The 16,256-nt window shown below is 37.0% G+C and overlaps 1 protein-coding gene across 1 annotated transcript in view; it reads left to right on the forward strand.

Annotated features, from left to right (window-relative positions):
- LOC307124787 (dynamin-1-like) overlaps positions 1–14,380 on the forward strand; it is a gene marked incomplete at its 5' end in the record, with an annotated part of 34,569 nt that extends 20,189 nt beyond the window's left edge. The window contains 2 exons of the mRNA XM_079814234.1: positions 8,484–8,531; positions 10,333–14,380. Coding sequence (XP_079670360.1) covers positions 8,484–8,493 — 10 coding nt within the window. The 3' untranslated portion in view covers positions 8,494–8,531; positions 10,333–14,380. The remainder of the gene's footprint in view (positions 1–8,483; positions 8,532–10,332) is intronic.
- Positions 14,381–16,256: the final 1,876 nt, after the last annotated feature.

Below are 16,256 nucleotides of genomic sequence, written 5' to 3' on the forward strand. Positions count from 1 at the left end.
AAACTAATTGGAGTATAAATATGATTATGTAATTGTAAAGTTAATATTATAACTTTATTTTATAAAAACACATAATTTAGTGTCATTTAAGTGTTTGTATACAAATCAGTATCAATATTAGTAGGCTAATGTAGTACAACTGACTCCCATAGTTTAAACATACTTCAGAGATTTGTTTTCCTTGAGAAAATTGGCCATGTATTATACCTGATATATATCTAAAGTATTAAATTAAATTGAATTGAATTAAATTGAATCGAAAATCGAAAGCTTGTGAATCGAAATCGAATCGAATTGTGAAATTTGTGTCAATACTCAGCCCTAGTAAACGCCAAACAATAACAACAACCTGGGCCGTCTGACCAATCAGAGCAGAGCAGGCTCTCGGAAAGGAGGAGTTAGCGATAAATCGTTTTCAGACTCTGAGAAATTAGGTGATGTGTTTGGAAGCTTGTTTCCACCATAGAATAAAAAATGTAAGGTAATTGTGACTTTTTATCTCGCAATTTTTCTCACAATTGCGTGATATAAACCTACAAATCAGTCTTTTTTTCCCCTCAGAATTTGACTTTTTTTCAGCATTCTGAGAAAAGTCGTCAGAATTGTGAGATATAAACCTGCGATCTTGGGAAAAAAGTAAATTCTAAGGAAAAATATATTTTGTATGGCTGGGTATCAAGTTTGCTACTTTTTAGGTACAGACCGAATTGCCTCGATACTACCGAATATCGTAAAAGGTCTCGTTGTTCGATACTAGGGCTGGGCAAAATCGTTAAAATCGGCATTAATCGTTTTTCAAAATGTGGTGAATCAAAATCGATTCTCAAAGGCCACGAATCGATTTTTTGTCCATATTTATTTCTGCAAACATTGAACAAATGATTAACATAACTCTAATTACTAGTCTTCTCCACTAGATGTCACCCTCTTATTGGCCTTGTGCGATGTTACAAAGGAGCGAGATGTTTGTAATGCTGAGGTGAAATGCTACAAATCTGCGGATCCGTTTGATGATATCACCTAGACGTTGCAACACCCCCACAGCCGATCACATACATGCGAACACTTGCCTTGCATTATGATCATTAAACTTTCTTTTACTAAACTTTTTTGAACGCGTTCACTACTGAGTTGGCATCGTCAACTTCATCTTTGCAGCCCAACACGGACTCAGAAAACACTCGTTTATTAATAAACAATTACAATTAACGTTTCACATTAGGCTACGTTTACCAGTGCTCTGCGGCGCTTTATGTGTGCTTGAGCGCGAGGCGTATACTCCGCCCCCAGTGCACGAGTCTTTGAGTCGGTAAAAAAGTCAAAATACTGAAAAAATAAAATCAAAGGTTTTGTTGAGGTAATGTAATCTTGTTAAAACAGAAAAATACATTTGGTATCGGAAAAAGTATCGTTCAGGAACCGGTATCGAAGTCAAGGTATCGTATCGGAAATATTTGAGCGATACCCAGCCCTACGCAATTGTGAGATAAAAAGTCACGATTATCTTTTAAAATGTTTTATTCTGTGCCGGAAACAAGCATCCATAGATGTGTTTTGACCTTTGATGACGCAATGACGCAATTCGCTCGAGTGATTTACATGTTAAGTCAATGTAAAGACGCGAATAGACATTCTGCGGTGCGATTCGCGCGAATGACACACCGTGAATTGAGCGAATTGAGCGTTCGACGCGTGATTCGCGCGAATCGTCCGAGTTGAAAAATCTGAACTTTGGCGAATATTCGCGCCGCGTTAACCAATCAGGAGCTTGCTCTAGTAATGACAACAATGAGAAGAAAATCTGGTTTATATTAATCATATATTAATATCTGGTTCAGACAAGTGTGCATATGATTATCACTGTGATAACATTAAATGACATGAAACACAACCCAGTCTCTTTTTTTAAATGCAAGTTTATGTTTGATCATTAATACAAAAGTATAAGTAAAAGGTATAATAAGCTATACATGAAATAAAGCAAACAATTCAGTCAAACATTCAAAGTCAGCGCTAGTCGACTACAACTGTAATGTAAAGTTAAATATCCTAAAAATAATCGGTTCGTTTCTAGTGTGAAAGCATTTTCTGTATGGTTCGTACTTTCAGAGCATTTACAGGAAGTTCCTGTTTATGTTTAAATATTATAATGTTATTTTTAAATTTCATCTCGGCTATATTGATTATGAAAAGTGAAAAGATGCGCAATATGTCAGAAGACAGAAGGCCAGAAATGATTTTGAAAGAAATGTTGAATGATTTTGCTTAGAAAGCCTTTCTTTAATGTTAATTTATTTTTGTTTAAATTGTATCTTAATTTTAATAAGCGTTTAATCAGATAATTGCCTGGATTTAATAAATAAGAAGTAAATAGTCTATAGCAGACAATAATTGCGGGAGCGATCACATGCTTTACACGTGAACTGGAGCGCGTCTCAAATAAACCCAAACTCAGCCTCACACACATGAGAAATATGTGAATATAAAGCTTGAAATGTCCACTTTTAAACGTATCAAAAAGAATAGTCCAGCAATGCGCACTGTTCAATAGTGGCAACGATATGCGTCCGTTCATTCACTCTTGTCAAAGACGCACATCCGTTTACAAACCAATCAATGTCCAGATGCCGCCCACATAGATGAAGACGAGTGGACGCAAGTGTGTCATGTAAAGCTCTTTAGTTCGCTCGCATAATTGCAATGTGAAAACTAAACAAAACTAACCGAATGTATAAAATGTATCAAAACATGAACTTCGGTTCGGACCTTGGTGCGGACTTTCAGGTGTGAAAACGCCCTAAAAATGACCTCAAGTAAAAGTTAAAGTACACTAATTTTAAACTACTTAATAAAGTACAACTCCTGAGAAAAACTACTCAATTACAGTAACGAGAGTATTCATAATTCGTTACTTTACACCACTGCCTTTGAATCATGTAAATCCATTGTAAGAGACAAATTAACCTTTAAAATAGAATAATTGGGGCACTTTAAATATAAAATAAAAGATGTCTGTTATCTGAAAAAGCGTGCACATTATTTTCATCGCTAGAGTGAATGTGTCCTGTATGCACATATAACAACAATAAATAAATTAATAACGCTAATAGTCGCATTTTGTTTGAACGCACTATAAGAGACAAATTAACCTTTAAAATAGAATAATTGGGGCACTTTAAATATAAAATAAAAGATGTCTGTTATCTGAAAAAGCGTGCACGTTATTTTCAAATGCGCACATGATAACAATAACAAAAATTTTGAATCCAGCAAAAAGTCACGTCTTTTATCCAAAGCAGTTCATAGACTGATATGAATCACGATATAATCATGACTGAACATTGTGCACATCCCTAGTGGTCGTATTATGTATTATTTGCAGCTATTGTTCAAGGCTAAACATTCTTAAGAAGTATTTTTGGGAATATTGAATGTTTGGTGAATCCTCAGGAGCAGATGCAATAATGGACAGGAACCAGAACGAACTCTTTAGAGACGGTCCCGCGGATAAACCGCTCTCTGTGAAGGACAGAATCTCTGAGATCTCAGACCAAACAGCCAATCAAATCCTTCCCCAGCTTCGACTCATTTGCATCTCGTATGCTGATTGGTGATTTCTGGCCTCAGATTCTGTAACGTGCAAACCTTTCCTTCTGCACTTCTTCTATTTTGATTTTACCATCATTATTTATGATCCCTCTCACTAAAGCAGCCACTCAAACGCTACACATGTGACCTTTAGGGGGAAAGCGGACAGTGGGGTCAAAGGTCGAGTGTTGTTTTGTCTCTTCACGGCATCTCATTCGGTCATGGCTGAATGATGTTTTAAATGAAGAAGGTTGTATGCGAGTAATAAAGAATGCATATATCGTTCATTAATTAAAGAAGACCATGTTCTTGTTTGTTTATAAGTGGTTTTATTTCAATTTAAGATAAAGAAAGACATGTTATGTCTTGTGTCTGCATGTTCAAACCTTAATATCATTCATATTAACAGGTTAATAGAAATAATAATAATAATAATAATAATAATTAGGGCTGTCAAAAGATTAATCGCGATTAATCTCATCCAAAATAAAAGTTTGTGTACATAATATGTGTGTGTGTACTGTGTATAATTATTATTTATATATAAAAACACACACACAAGCATGTATATATTTAAGAAATATTTATATATAAAATATTTATATATAATATAAATTATATAAATGAACATACATGCAAATATTTCTTAAATATATACATGAATGGGTTTGTATTTATATATACATAATAATTATTATACAGAGTACACACAAATATATTATGTTAACACAAACTTTTATTTTGGATGCGATTAATCGCGATTAATCTTTTGACAGCCCTAATAATAATAATAATAAGTTATATCGGTGATCATTTTGACAGCAAATTTTGACTAAAATACCATTTAGTTTGAATCATATTTTAGTCATCTGGATTGTTTAGTTTAGAATATAATAAGATGTTCAAAAAAATCTAAAATTGATATCTAGTTTAGTAAAATTGTAATTTATCAGTTTAGCTTTTAAATGTCCAAGCTCATTATATACAGAGAAAACGACATTTATTTGTTTAATGTCAAAAATGCTATTTCGCTTTTTTATTTAAACAAACCCATGATGAAGCTTTCAGTAATTTATTGTATTATACGATTACAAACGTATTCAAATTTTTAATTTTGACAGTGTCACCGACTAAATATTTTCTGTGTGAGTGTGTGTGTGTGTGTGTTACTCATCCATCTTCTCTCTGTGTTCCCATGGCAGCCGACGACCCCCGGCATCACCTACTCGACCCAACCGACCCACAGACTCCTCCCTCTTAGACTATTAGCCCCTCCCACACCCGTGACCAACAGCGAGGACAGACACGCCCACCCCGCCAGAACTCCTCCCCTTCCTGCTCCTCATCATCATCACACACACTAACACACACAGTTCACCTGGACAGCACACACTCCACAACCCTCTGTCACAAGTTTAAGTTCTCATTTTGTGTAGGTCGCGCATCTCAAACTCAAATGTCTGGCGGTTTTCAATCTTTAAAACGCAAGGCTAACGTATAAACATACAATTTATACTGTGCGCAATTTATATGCACAATTAATTAATTTAGTTAAATTTTTTATTTATTGAACACATTTTACACCGCCTCGTTGGGTAAGTTACTCTTAAAACATTATTAATTAATAGCGTAACGTACCAATTAGTATCGGATTACTTTCTAAATCCTAGGATAGACATGAAACGGCTCTTTTAATTCTTTCAAACGAACCGAATAAAATGTGCATAAATTATTCTTGATCTAAGCAACGTATTTAATTAAATTATGTGAAATTAAACGTTAAATCCACTTTTATATAGAATTGTTCTATCGTCTATACAGTATTTAATGCAGTTACATCAGAAAAATTCATTACTTTACTTTGTAAAGCGAAGAGTAATCACTGCGTTACAGCGCGTGTCCTAACTACACGCGACGATTATATTTGAGAAACGGTTTCTATTTCTGGAACAACAACACAAAACATGGCCATGATAATCTCAGGAATGTTTGTGCGCTTCATTTAACCCTCTGGGGTTCTTCATCTATGGGTCACACTCAGGACCTTCGGCTCAAAAATGACCCAGAGGGCGGGATTAAGATAAAAAAGATTTGAGTAAAATCAATTAAATATATTTTTGTTCAATAATATTTTTTCTTTTCTTTTTTGGTGTTGAGAGAATTTTATGATTTATAATGAATATTTATGCAATAATTATGACCCATTTTTTCCCATTTAATATAATAAAAAATTTATTTGTATATATATATAATTTTTATTTAATTTTTTATTAAAGCTGTATTTCATTTTAGAGTCAAGCCTAGGCCTCATGAAAGCAATTTTTTTAATGAGATCAGTGCCATCCGGTGGACACATTGAGTTTTTTTTATCACGCAATAGCACATTTTTACCACTATAGTTATAAATATATATATATAAAATCGTAGCTTCATCGGAATGGTCCGAAACTTGGTGACTTTATTGGTACTTGGTATATGAACACCCAAAACAATTGGGGACAGGATTTGAAAAGTCTAAGTGGTCATTAAAATAATAGTCACACTCAGGACCTTCGGGTCAAAAATGACCCCCATAGGAAATGAATGGGAAATTAGTTTTTTTGTGCATACAATCTACAAATCAGCCAGGATGCAGAAAAAAAGACTCAACAGTGAAGGAGTGAATCTCTAAAACATCAAGAGTGCAAAACAGACAACAACAAAAAAACTGCGTGCCATTCCAAAGGCTAATTGTGTGTGTTTTTTTTTGGTCTGTTTTTAGAGATTCACCCCTTCACTGTTGAGTCTTTTTTTCTGCCTCTTGGCTGATTTGTAGATTGTATGCACAAAAAAAATCTGTATTTTCATATTTTAGCCAATTTCTCATTCATTTCCTATGTGGGTCATTTTTGACCCGAAGGTCCTGAGTGTGACTTTTTTTTTTACGACCACTTAGACTTTTCAAATCTTGTCCCCAATTTTTTGGGGTGTTCATATACCAAGTACCAATAAAGTCACCAAGTTTCAGACCATTCTGATGAAGCTACGATTTAAAAACAATTTTATTTAAAAAAATTCAGGTCAGAAATGGCCGAAGAGCCCCAGAGGGTTAATGTTAAAAGCGTGTCATGTGTCTTTGAATATCATGTAGTGCTCAGCTTTGTAACGTAGTCGTACTGATAGCAACAATGGATAATTCACCTCAGATCCTCAAATTAAACGTTCAAACTGTGAACAAACAAGTATATTCTATGACAAAGATTGTTTTAGTGACTCAGTATGTAATAGTAATGTTTAAATGCCGTAATATTTGCGATTATTATCCATTTCCTTGCGAGTGCCGTCAATATTAATCTCTGGTGCCGTGCACTCGCCGCGAGAGCTCCGCCCACATGCTGTTCTGATTGGCTGTGGTTTTTGATTGATTTGTCGCATCTCGTAGTTGCTGGAATCTTTATCACGTCGCGTGTAGTTAGGACACGTGTTACTGTGCGTTCACATCGCCGACGGCGACAGCGTCAAAATTCACGCTGTAGAAATATTCGTGGACATGCTTTTTTTCAACTTTATTTAAAGCGGCCAAAGCAAACAATCGTGTTGATCGGCATTTGTGCAGACTGACCACAAGTAGGGTATAACCGTATAAGCTAACCTCAAGAAATCATTTAAATGTGAAAAAAAAAAAAAAAGATCGATGAAAAGAACTTAATTATAGTTACATGTTTGCTAACAAAATAAACCAATTAAAAGCCATTTGTTTGGTGTGGCTTTTGTGTTCATGGTTAAGTGCTAGTCTAATATCAACACAAACTAGTCAAATTTCGACGTTTGCTAGCCGTGGTCTTTAATTAACATTCACTTTAATTTGTGTGCAATAACGGTCCTGGGTGAAGTGCAGCATTAAAGGTGCAGTAAGCGATTTCTGAGAAACACTGTTGATATTTGTAATCACCAAAACAAACACGCCCCTAGCCAAAAGACCACACCCCTATCTTTATAGCACCGCCCCCAAATTCACAGGCACACTACGCAATACTGCTGATTGGCTGAGGTGTTTCAGTGCTCGGTCCACAGCGTTTCTCGGAAATCGCTTACTGCACCTTTAATGAAATTGGGCAAATCTGTGTTGTCAAATTCGCGCTGAAAAACAAACGTTCTAGAGCGAAAACGTTGCCTATAAATAGTGTTGCGCGCCTTCTTATCAAACCCGCCGCCACCGCAATGATCAACCTCTCCTCCATTTTGCTTGGAAACTAATGTGGTTGGGAATCCTCTCAAGCGGAGCGCCGATCTATCTATCTATCTATCTATCTATCTATCTATCTATCTATTTATCTATCTATCTATCTATCTATCTATCTATCTATCTATCTATCTATCTATCTATCTATCTATCTATCTATCTATCTATCTATCTATCTATCTATCTAAGTACATGATACCCTAAATTACTAGTACACTAAATTAGATTTTTTGCTGCTAGGCTAACAGATAATATACTACATTGAAGACCAAACCAAAATTCAGAAAAGGAAACTTTCGGCATCTTTTGGGAAGTTGTTTAAAAACGGCGTTTACGAAAATATAGATCTAGAAACGCGATGTTTTATGAACTCTAACTCTTTGACAGATGGTTGTTTATCCTAAAGAATAAGCCCGACTTGAAATGTTTTGGGTTTGACAAATGCATTTCTCTCACTTTATTTTATTTTCTGCCATCTTTACGCTTCTTTTGGTTTCCTGCCCGGTCAGCAGACGCTTGATTTCCCACTGTATACGGGATGCATTATCTCTCCAAAGTGTGTTCTGGAGTCTCATGATAACTGCATCTCCTGGAATGTGCTCGTGTGCGTTTGTATTTCTGTACATTACTTTTGTTTTTGTTTTGTTTTTGTTTCGTATGTGTCGGGCTGCAGTGGTCCCTGAGCTCACGGGCCAGAAGACGACACCAAACTCCCCGAAGGGTAATAAACTTTCCCATAGTTCCACAGTCATTCCACACGAGTCTTTCCCTGACGCTTCATGAGCTGAGAAAACATAATAAATACATTTCAGTATAAAACATGAAAATACGTCACTGAAGTCACAGTTAAATGTCTGAATGTCATTACATTAGTGGTATCCAGGAAGTGGATCCAACACACACACACACACACACACACACACACACACACACACACACACACACACACACACACACACAAATAAGAAACTCTGGCGATTAAATCAAGGGAACAAGGAACAGGTGTGAATTATTAGTTGCTATAGAGACAAACTAGAGTAACCATAAAGACAGGAACTAAACCAAGAATTGAATAATAACAAAACTAGATTTCAAAAATAATAGTATAAAACACCATGGACATCTATTTATGAGGGAATGAAACCTAAAACGACGTAAATGCAACAATATAAAGACGCCTTTACAAAACCAGTGTTCATATGTAAAATATTGAATATGACATGGATGTTTATATTTTATTTATTTATTTTTAAACAAGGGCTTGGTTAACCAGACAATTAACTAAACAGCTTTAGCTACACACCTGCTGGTAAGTAAAGCTAAAACTAAATTATGAAACTGACCAGAGATCAGTTAAACTGTATTATTTGAAAGCGCCCGTCGGTACGCAAGATATTGCCTGATATTAAACACTGTACATCTCTTACAAGTACAAGAAAATGCCAAGGCTGCTATAATCATTCACCACTTTGTTAATAGTGATGTTATTTACTGCACGGTGGCAGAGAATGAATCAAAATCTTACCTGGGATTCTGAAGCTCCAACATTTCTCCTCATTATTTGACAGTTAACCAAGTCTTCAGTTGAAAACACACGTGTGTTTGTGTGGGCACCATGGCGGGTTTTATTTTTTAAATAAAAATTTCAGTCAGAAGTCTTATTTTCACCATAAAAGTAAAACAAATGTCCTCTGAGGGGATTTTAACAGGACCGTTTGGCGCCATTTTCCTATTTGAATGAATTACGCGGAGTGATACGAGACGCGGGAAAGTAGTACCCTGTAAAGCAGTTTAACGTACCAGCGCTAGTATATTATATTGATTACAACACATTTATCAATATTTAGTGTTGTTGTAGGTTACAGTTAAAATCTTATGGAATAATAATAAAAAAAAACTGATGAACGCTGATTATTCGGGCATATTTGACCACTGAATTGCATGATTGAATTAAGTATTCCAGAAAACCATGTATTTAAATGACAAAATGTTTAAAAACATAAGTTTGTAGGATGTGAAATTCTAAAAAAAAAGTTCTAGCTTTGAACGTGAAGACAGTGTTAGTGTAAAAAACCTGTAAAAATGTAGTAATAAAAAACTAAACAAACAAGAAATGATGTATTAATTTGATGTATTTATTATTTAATAACGAAAAAATGAACTCCGCACACTGCTACAGCTTGCAAATCATATTTTAATACAACATTTTGGTCATGCGACTATATAAATATGCGTTTAATTGATGTTTGGATGACATTTAGACATTAAGTGTGACTTCAGTGAACAAATACTTTGTGTGGCCACTACATTTGTACTTGAATATAAATGAATGATCTGTAAACCATTTTGCAACATTCATAGTTTAGTTTATAGATATATATTTTGTAAACAGTACACTTCTATACAGTAAGGAGGGAACGTGGGGTTTGTCTTCTCTGCGTGTGGACTCTGAGGACACTTTCCAGGGTTCATTTGTCTCAATTCTAACTGTTTTTTCTCTTTTTCCTGCTTCCATGGCTCAGCTGGTCAAACAAGAGCAGCCCAGACGGTCCCTTTCTCTCCACGTGACCCTTAGCACCCTCTTCTTTCCTGCTTTCTTCTTCTCGGTTTTCCCCCCACATTGAGTAAAACAACCCCAAACCCACCAGCACAACCATGAAGACGAGCAAAAACAACACAAGATGTTCCTGCGCCCTCGTCTGGTTGAGCGCTTGAGAAACGAGTTGGTTAAATCTTCTAGAAACTCCTGAAGAAGGCGGCCTTTCCTGGAACAAATCATTCAAATGACCTCCTCATGTAGTGTTCAAAAGCCATTTATTACAAAGAAATCAGAATTTTTGTCTCATTTTCAAGATGTTTACGTACCAGAAAACCGGACAAAAGCACTAATTAAAGGATTAGTTCACTTCAGAATGAACATTTCCTGCCATCCAAGATGTTCATGTCTTTCTTCAGTCGAAAAGTTTTTTGAGGAAAACATTCCAGGATTTTTCTGCACATAATGGACTTCAACGGGAACCAACGGTTGAAGGTCCAAATCAATGCAGTTTCAAAGGAAGGGCTTCAGAGGCTCTGGCCGATCCCAGACGAGGAATAGAGTCTGATCTAGACTAACCATCGGCCACATTTTCAAAATATAAACATTTATATACTTTTTAACCTCAAATGCTCATCTTGCGCTACTCAGCGTGGCTCCACGGATTACGCAATCACGACGGAAAGGTCACGCTAGACGTAGGCAGAAGTCCCGCCCTCGTGTTAACAAAGCGTGATTAGTGCAAATTGAACTTTTCGGGCATTGACGTGTGTAACGCGTGATTCGCGCAAGTTGAAAAAACTGAACTTTGGCAGATATTCGTGTCGCGTTAACCAATCAGGAGTTTGTATTTTAAAACAATCCATGTCAGCCATTTCACAACGAGACAAGCCGCTGGCAGAAGCCCCTCCCATGAAGCGAATTCACGTCTGTTGTGAATGCCACGCACGAATAAAGCACGTAAACTCAAAATGTTCAATCGTCCAACTGCGCGTGAATAGCGCGATTTATTTGCGCAAGCCGCGTCTGGGGTGTTACACGCGAGTGACTTACATGTTAAGTCAATTCTGCGGTGCAATTCGCACAAATGAGGTAGCGCGAACAACGTGATTCGCGAGAATGACACGGCCGTTTGACGCGTAATGCGTGATTCGCGCGAATCTCTTGAGTTGAAAAATCTGAACTTTGGCGGATATTCGCGCCGCGTTAACCAATCAGGAGCTTGTATTTTAAAACAATCCATGTCAGCCATTTCGCAACGAGACGAGCCGGCTGGCAGAAGCCCCTCCCATGACGCAAATTCACGTCTGTTGTGAATGTCACGCGCGAATGACGCGAGTAAACTCAAAATGTTCAAGCGTCCAATTACACGCGAATAGCGCAATTTATTCGCACAAGTCACGTCTGGGGTGTTACGCACGATTTACATGTTAAGTCAATGCAAAGATGTTAATAGACATTCTGCGGCGCGATTCGCACAAATGATGTAGCGCGAACAACATGATTCGTGCGAATGACACGGCCGTTTGACACGTGTAACGCGCGAACCGCTTGAGTTGAAAAATCTGAACTTTGCCGGATATTCGCGCCGTGTTAACCAATCAGGAGCTTGCTCTAGTAGTGACAACAATGAGGACACAATCACATGTGGATACCCGGTGCTGTACGATACATCTTCATACTTTATAGAAACAGGAATCTCGTTTGGAAGAAAGTGAGTGAGGAGGTCGGACAGTCTGGTGAGTTGTAAAAAGTGCTCTTTACTCAATTTGAGCTATATAAACATACATATATATATACACACATATTAAGACTACAAGCTAGCTAAAGCAGCAAATTAAGCTTATTCGCCGTATTTTAAAACAACCTTTGTCAACCATTTCACAACGAGACGAGACGGCTGGCAGAAGCCCCTCCCATGACGCGCAAATGAACCGAGTAAACTCAAAATGTAACTACAAAAATATGCGCGAATAGTCACGATTTATTTGCGCAAGTCTCGTCTGGTGTAAACGCACAGTAATCCAAACATCCTACAAAAAGGTTAAACAAGGATGTCGGACGATTTTGAAGTTATTTAAGATTTAGTCTTCGCACGTTTGCTTGGGGCGGTACTTCCGCCAATGTCTAGCGTGACCTTTCCGACGTGATTACGCAATCTGTGGAGCGTCGCAGAGCAGCGCAAGATGAGCAATTTAGGTTAAAAAGTATATAAATGTGTATTTTTCTAGTAAATGTGGCCGATGGTTAGTCTAGATCAGACACTATTCCTCTGAAGCCCTTTGAAACTGCATTGATTTGGACCTTCAACCGTTGGTTCCCATTGAAGTCCATTATGTGCAGAAAAATAAATAAAAAAAACGTACTTTCTTTTCAGCTGAAAGACAAACATCTTGGATGAGATGGGGTGCGGAAATCATCAGGAAATGTTGATTTGAATAGTTTTGTGTTGTGTTGGTGTAAAGTGTTCAGGTACGAGGAGGACGTGTGTTCACCCTTCGCGATCGTGCACAGAAATCATTTGTTCGCTTAGTGAAATCTGAATGTTTAGTGGGGCTGGATTTAATTTGAGAGTGCAATATAATCGTCATGTCATTAAAAACATCCCAGACACACTGCAAAAAATGCTTTTCTTACTTAGTATTTTTGTCTTTTTTTCAGTCCAAATATCTAAAAAATCTTACATTAAGAAGCATTTAATAGACAAGCAAAGGTTTTTGTCTTGTTTTGGGGGAAAATAACACAAAATGAAGGGAGTTTTTGCTTAAAATAAGCAGAATAATCTGCCAATGGGGTAAGCAAAATAATCTTAATTCAAACAGAAAACAAGATTATTTTCCTTACCCCATTGGCAGATTATTTTACTTATTTTAAGCAAAAACTCCCTTCATTTTGTGTTATTTTCCCCCAAAACAACACAAAAACTTTTGCTTGTCCATTAAATGCTTCTTAATGTAAGATTTTTTAGACATTTGGACTGAAAACAAGACAAAAATACTAAGTAAGAAAAGCTTTTTTTGCAGTGCAACACTGTGGTGATGTCTGGGTTAATAGTGCAAGGTTTAGGGTGAACAGACGCTCTTGTGTTTGAATCATTTCATAAAGAAGTCAAGACTGTAACGCTAAAGACTGTTGAGTGTCTCTATAAGGACCCATAACATCCGTCATGTCAGGAAGGGTTTCCACACACACACACACACACACACACACACACACACACACACACACACACACACACACACACACAAATAGCATGTGAAAGTGCACTATTCAATGCTAAACATAGTGTACATACTATATCCTGCAGAAATACTAACAGGTATGATGCTCTAAACATATCCACATATGATTTAAGGATATTTTTAGCACTTTTTTGATTTTGCTGGGATATTATATGGCACGAAACACATTAAAGAGACCAAACGGTCCCAAAATATGAGCTGTGCATTGACATTACGCACATTTATTTCAAGTCTGTCTGTAATTGAGTGTTCATTATGAAAGCAAAAATCACTGCGGGTCTATGCATAGAAACCATTATTAGTTCTTCGGGTTGAAAATGAGAAAATATGTGTTTGGTAATTCTGTTGTATGTTGTAATGATGATGATGATGATGATAAAGATAACGCCCCTGTTGCTCTAGTTGACGTTGTGTGGCATGAGCAAGACCGTCTGTGCCGTATCAAACCTTCCCTCAATCCACTCCGAGTCTTAGTAAAACCCACTAATGTTATTTAAGAGTTGACATGTCCGTCATGGGCATACTGTATCTTGAGTGTGTCGCGTATCTTTGTGGTGCATTTATGCAAATTGTGACTAGTGTAGTCCACTTGTATGATTATTGAATATTAAATTATTATGGATAAGTGATTTCTTTAAGCTTACGACGAGTGTCTAGAGGAATAAACCGAGCCTCTTTCTGCGTTTGGACAGAAAGCTGTAACAACACCGAGTGTGTGAACGAGTGAATGGACGAGTGAGTGTGTGTAACGTGTCCTCTGGCTCGGACCAGTTCGTCATCATTAAAGTTCAGTGTACCAAAAAACTCTGCTTTTGTGCTGTTTTTCTTGTCTTGAGATGGTCTAAACTCTTCACAAGAATGTGTGTTAGCATATCGAGTCGAATATGATATGACATTGACGGCCATTTTGGTCACATAAGAAACAAAAAACACTTTGGTAAATCATAATCATGTCCAAATGATGAGATAAAAAGGCAAAGTGACATGAAGTCGATAATGAGATCTTAAAATGTGAGATTAAATTGAAGGCATAAGACAAAAAAAACGTATGAGTTAATGTTATAATATCGACTATAATCCACTGAATGGAACAACACAATTTTTAAAGAAAATAACCATCTTGATCAACTCTTAAAGAGTGCCATATTTTTTAAAACTACAGCCTTGATCGACACAAATAGGTGTCATTTGAAAGCTCAGAGTCTGAACTTGTAATCAGTGTAGTAGTGCTGAGTTATTTGCTGATAAATAAAAAATTTTGATTTTTTTTTAATTGGATGTACTGTAATATGTCAAAAACATCATACAGCTCAGATAGTCATGCGTCACATGTCATTTGAAAGGTCTCATTGAGTAGAATACAACATGTATAATTGACCTATTGCTAAGCCCCTCCCCTCGAACGCAGATGAGCCAATAGCAGTTGAGTATCAGTTGCGCTGGGACCAGAACTCGGACATCTTTGGATTTTCCAATGCATCTCTATGGCGCTGAAACCTAAAGCTCTCATCGGTTTGATGGTGTTTATGCTACAAAAATGCTCAAATGTGTAACTCTGACTCCAGGGATCCTGAGAGGATTTTCTGTTTGTCAAACTCTCGTTAATTTACGATTAAAGTCCCTGCTAACATCGAACCGTAATAACTAACTGTTCTCACGTCATGTACACTGTAGGGCAAAAACACATTTCAGTGCCTCTCCATATTAAACTGGTTATATGTAATTTAATTTTAGATATGTTTAAGGTCTGCATTATCTGTCCTACTAAGGAGGACTCTTATTTTGATGGGTATTATAGTCTCCGGTTAGTGAAAGGAAGTAGGAAGGAGTTGTTTTGCAGATACAAAGTTTACCAGTTATTAACTGCACCCCCGAAAAGCATAAGATCTGTGTATATGTTTGTTTACTGTGAGTGTTTTTGTGTAATTTGCTGTGTATGTTAATGATAATGCAACGGAGAGAGATAGTTTGTGAATGAGACGTTAATGCGCACTTCTTATGCTTTGTTTGTTCAGCTCTTACGATGATTTTTGGAGTGAAAAAGGACATAATAAACTTGATAAACCATCAGTTAAGTTTGGCCATCATTCGGACGGGATATACGCTACATTCTGTGTCCAAACACATCTCGGGATAAGGTTTTCACACTGACAGTTGTCATTGTAAGATATAACAACTCCGTTTGTTTGTCCGAGTTAGCAACAGTAACTAAGGGGGGCGGGGCTTACCGATAGGTCAATTGTTTATGGCTTTTGTATGTGCAGCAGCACGATTTCGCACATAGATCATGGAAAATGGCATATGATTTACAGCAGATTCTCACGGTTAAACTGAGCACAAACTCCGCATAATCCATCACTCAAATCTTAACATATAGAGTGACACAAATCACACAGGTTTTCTCATCCGCTATTGGTGTTTGTTGGTTGGTTCGAGATGCCTGTCTGTCTCAAGTCCGCTCAAGTCACCTCTTGATAAAAGGGGCGGATTAAGGACACATTTGGAGATTTGAACTGTACTTGGGTATAGAGACAGAGCGACACACGTCATAATCTGAAGACCACGCCACCATGTGTGTGTGTGTGTGTGTGACCTTTGCACACACACACACTGATAAAAGACTAAACAAAACAAGGTAAGTGGATTTAAACACTTGCATGCCACCCTG

The sequence above is a fragment of the Gobio gobio genome (assembly GCF_949357685.1).
Source record: "Gobio gobio genome assembly, chromosome: 4".
NCBI classification, from domain to species: Eukaryota; Metazoa; Chordata; class Actinopteri; order Cypriniformes; family Gobionidae; genus Gobio; species Gobio gobio.